The sequence below is a fragment of the Cervus canadensis genome, chromosome 4 (assembly GCF_019320065.1).
Source record: "Cervus canadensis isolate Bull #8, Minnesota chromosome 4, ASM1932006v1, whole genome shotgun sequence".
Classification (NCBI taxonomy): domain Eukaryota; kingdom Metazoa; phylum Chordata; class Mammalia; order Artiodactyla; family Cervidae; genus Cervus; species Cervus canadensis.
In genome coordinates this window covers 66593505-66596953 of record NC_057389.1, presented here as the reverse complement: position 1 = coordinate 66596953, position 3449 = coordinate 66593505, and the positions used below count along the sequence as shown (strand labels likewise).

Below are 3449 nucleotides of genomic sequence, written 5' to 3'. Positions count from 1 at the left end.
ACAAAAATAATACTGTATGATTTATCTATTATTCCTAGAATAGTCAAATTTATAGAGATAGAAAGTAGACCAGTGATTTCCGGGAACTGTTGAGAAGGGGAATTGGATAATTACTGTTTAATTGTTAATAGTTTCAGTTGGAAGTGATGAGGAGTCTGGGGATTAATATTGGTGATGGATTCACAACAGTATGGAAATACTTAATTCCACTGTATTGACAGTATACTTAAGTTAATTTTAGAAACTTGCCAAACACCCTAAAGTCACTGAGCTACCCATTAAATTGTAAAAACTTTTAAAGTTCTATCAACCTTCAACAATAAAAGTAATGGAAACAATGGAAAATAAGGCTTCAACTCAAAAACATAAGTTAGGATGGTTTGAGGTCCTTCAGAAGAATGATAGTGAGGGCTATAATTAGGATTGCATATAGTTATTAGTGGCTCAGACTGATTATTAGAGATATGACAGTGTGCAGATCACCAAGCTTTGGAAAATGAAATACGTTTGAGAAATAGAAATTGTATTTCCATGATATTTAACTTTAAAACAACCTGCTAAAACCCTTCAGTGTAATGCTGCCAGTACAATGATGATACTCAAGCAACAGCATAAAGGATTGAATGAGCCATTTGCAATACCTTTCTCCTTCTTAACTGCAGTCTAGTATGGGATGGATGTGAAAAGTGGGGTAAAAGGAGCAACCATGGAAGAAGTGGACTCCTGCCATGTAACTTCATCAAGTCACAGCTTATCTTTGAAGCTGAATTAGCATCCTTACTCCTGCAGTTATTGTTGCATTTATTCAACTAGCTATTAATAGAGTAGTTTTGGTTCCAGGATTTCAGAGATAGAAATGCTTTTAAGGACTTAGATCTTCCTGAAACTGAAGGATAAATTAATTTAGCTCTGTGTTTACATAAAAATATGAGTTTGAGCAAGCTCTGGGAGTTGATGATTGACAGGGAAGCCTGGCATGCTGCAGTCCATTGGGTGGCAAAGAGTCAGACATGACTGAGTGACTGAACTTACATAGAGAAATAAGAAATTTTATTTATTTATTTTTCTTTATTCAGTAAAGTTTGTGTTTCTGTGACTTTGCAGGTAAAACTTCTCCCTATGCAAAATGCCCTTTCAGTTTTCAAAGTTTGCATTTAGTATTATAGGGTTACTTTGGGGGGAAATATTGTAAGAAGGTCATTATTGATTTCAATGTATAGCTTGGCAAATTTGAAGTAAATGCACTAACAATTGCAAATTATGTTTCCATTTTCAGACTCAGTTCTTCCATGACCTAGGCATAAAAATATAAGTATTTTTATTTTGAAAGTAAAAATGCCTTTAAAGTTTAACCAGTATCAAAAATTATTGGACTTTAGTGTGCTTCAATAGATTTTAATATATTATTTATATGTAATAATCATCTATTTCTCCATTTGCAGCATCACTCTTGTTTGAAATCATGGAAAACTGGAATATCACTGCAGATTTCATTCTCCTAGGTCTCTTTAACCACACTGGAGCCCACCAATTTCTCTTTGTGTTGGTTCTTATAATTACCTTCACTTCCCTAGTTGGCAATGCCCTCATGCTTCTCCTGATTCTCCTGGACTCCCGACTCCACAGGCCCATGTACTTCCTACTGAGCCAACTCTCCCTCATGGACCTGATGCTGATTTCCACCATTGTGCCCAAATTGGCTGTTGACTATTTGACTGGCAGGAAGTTTATCTCCCCTGCTGGCTGTGGGTTCCAGATCTTCTTCTTTGTCACTTTAGGAGGAGGTGAGTGCTTCCTCTTGGCAGCTATGTCCTATGACCGCTATGTTGCTGTTTGTCATCCACTGAGATACCCAGTCCTCATGAGTTGGAAATTATGCCTCAGTATGATTTTGGGATCTTGGTTCCTTGGCGCAGCTGATGGGCTCATGCAGGCTGCTGCTACCCTGAACTTCTCATTTTGCAGTGCCCGAGAGATTGATCATTTCTTTTGTGAGGCCCCCACTCTGGTGCGTTTGGCTTGTGCTGACACTTCTGTCTTTGAGTATGTCATGTACATCTGCTGTGTGTTAATGCTCCTGATCCCCATTTTCCTCATCTTGATCTCCTATTGTCTCATCCTTGCTGCTGTTCTCCAGATGCATTCTAATGAAGCCCGCAAGAAGGCATTTGCCACCTGCTCTTCACACCTGTCTGTGGTGGGACTCTTTTTTGGAGCTGGCATTTTTACCTACATGAGACCTAAATCCTACAGGTCAGCTAACTACAATAAGGTTGTGTCAGTGTACTATACTATCTTCACCCCTGTGTTGAACCCCCTCATCTATAGTCTGAGGAACAGTGAGGTCAAGGGAGCGCTACAAAAGTGTATGGATCGATGTGCTGCCTGTGAATAAGATTACGTTGACTTGCCCTAGAGTTCAAAGCTGTGCAAAGTGATTATACAAGATTCTCTTGAGAGAAGTTACATACACATTTTATCTGTAACTGTTACTTCTGTTGTACTTTGAAATGTACAAGATAGGCATCTAGCTTTAGATTCTTTACTAAACTGTCATCAACAAAGTAGATTACTGGTTATTAAAAATCTGTTGATCACAAATCTTTATTAAAATGTTCCTACACCCCCCCACAATAAATATTTGTTGAAAGAATGAGTAGTCAAACATTATTGAAGTTGTTGTTTTTGTTTTTTTTTTAATTGCAGTATAACTTATGAACACTAGAATACTCACATGTTTAGGCTAACTTTCAACTAGTTTCAATAGCACATGCACTTATAGCTTACACCCAGTACCAAGAGACAAAACTTTCATGAGACTAGAAATGTCCCTCTTCTCTTTTTCTAGTGAAGTCACTCAACCCAGAGACACATACTGGTCTGACTCGTATCTCTATCAGTTAGTTTACTCTATACTAGAATTTAATATCAATGAAACAGTGCAGTAGGTATTTTTCTTATATCTTAATCCTTTCTTTTAACTACTATATTTTTAAATATTCCTATCCAACTTTACACTATCAGCATTTTAGTTTTTTATTTGCTTAGTAGTACTTTCTTATTGGTATATATCACCATTTACTTATGTACTATTTTGTTGATAGAGAACTGGGCTATATTTTCAGTGTGGGATTATTATGACTAAAACTGCTGTTATTCTTTTCTGTCTATGACCATATGTTTTCACTTTTGGTAGCTGCATGAATAGCTTTTTAGTAACTTGTTTTTACTGTGGATATTTGATTTTAAACTCTTGCTAGCAGAGCACATGAGAAGCAGTTGCTCCAAATTGGCCTCAGTTGGGTATTATTAAAGCTAACCTTTTTGTCTATCTTATTTAATGTAATTCATTTGGTTTTAATTTGTATTTCCCTAATGTGTAATGATGCTACAGACTTTTACATTAGCTTATTGCCTATTTATATGTCTTCCTTTGTTAATGGTTTATT

The 3449-nt window shown here is 36.4% G+C and overlaps 1 protein-coding gene across 1 annotated transcript; it reads left to right on the top strand.

Moving 5' to 3' along the window:
• The first annotated feature begins 1426 nt into the window (after positions 1-1426).
• On the top strand, positions 1427-2395 carry LOC122439253 (olfactory receptor 2T8-like). The gene has a single exon (XM_043464344.1). It carries the CDS (start codon positions 1463-1465, stop codon positions 2393-2395), a length of 933 nt encoding a protein of 310 aa, XP_043320279.1. The 5' UTR covers positions 1427-1462.
• Positions 2396-3449: the final 1054 nt, after the last annotated feature.

Excerpts from the sequence above, each read along its gene's own strand:
- LOC122439253 (XM_043464344.1), top strand. The coding sequence starts at position 1,463 with ATGGAAAACTGGAATATCACTGCAGATTTCATTCTCCTAGGTCTCTTT.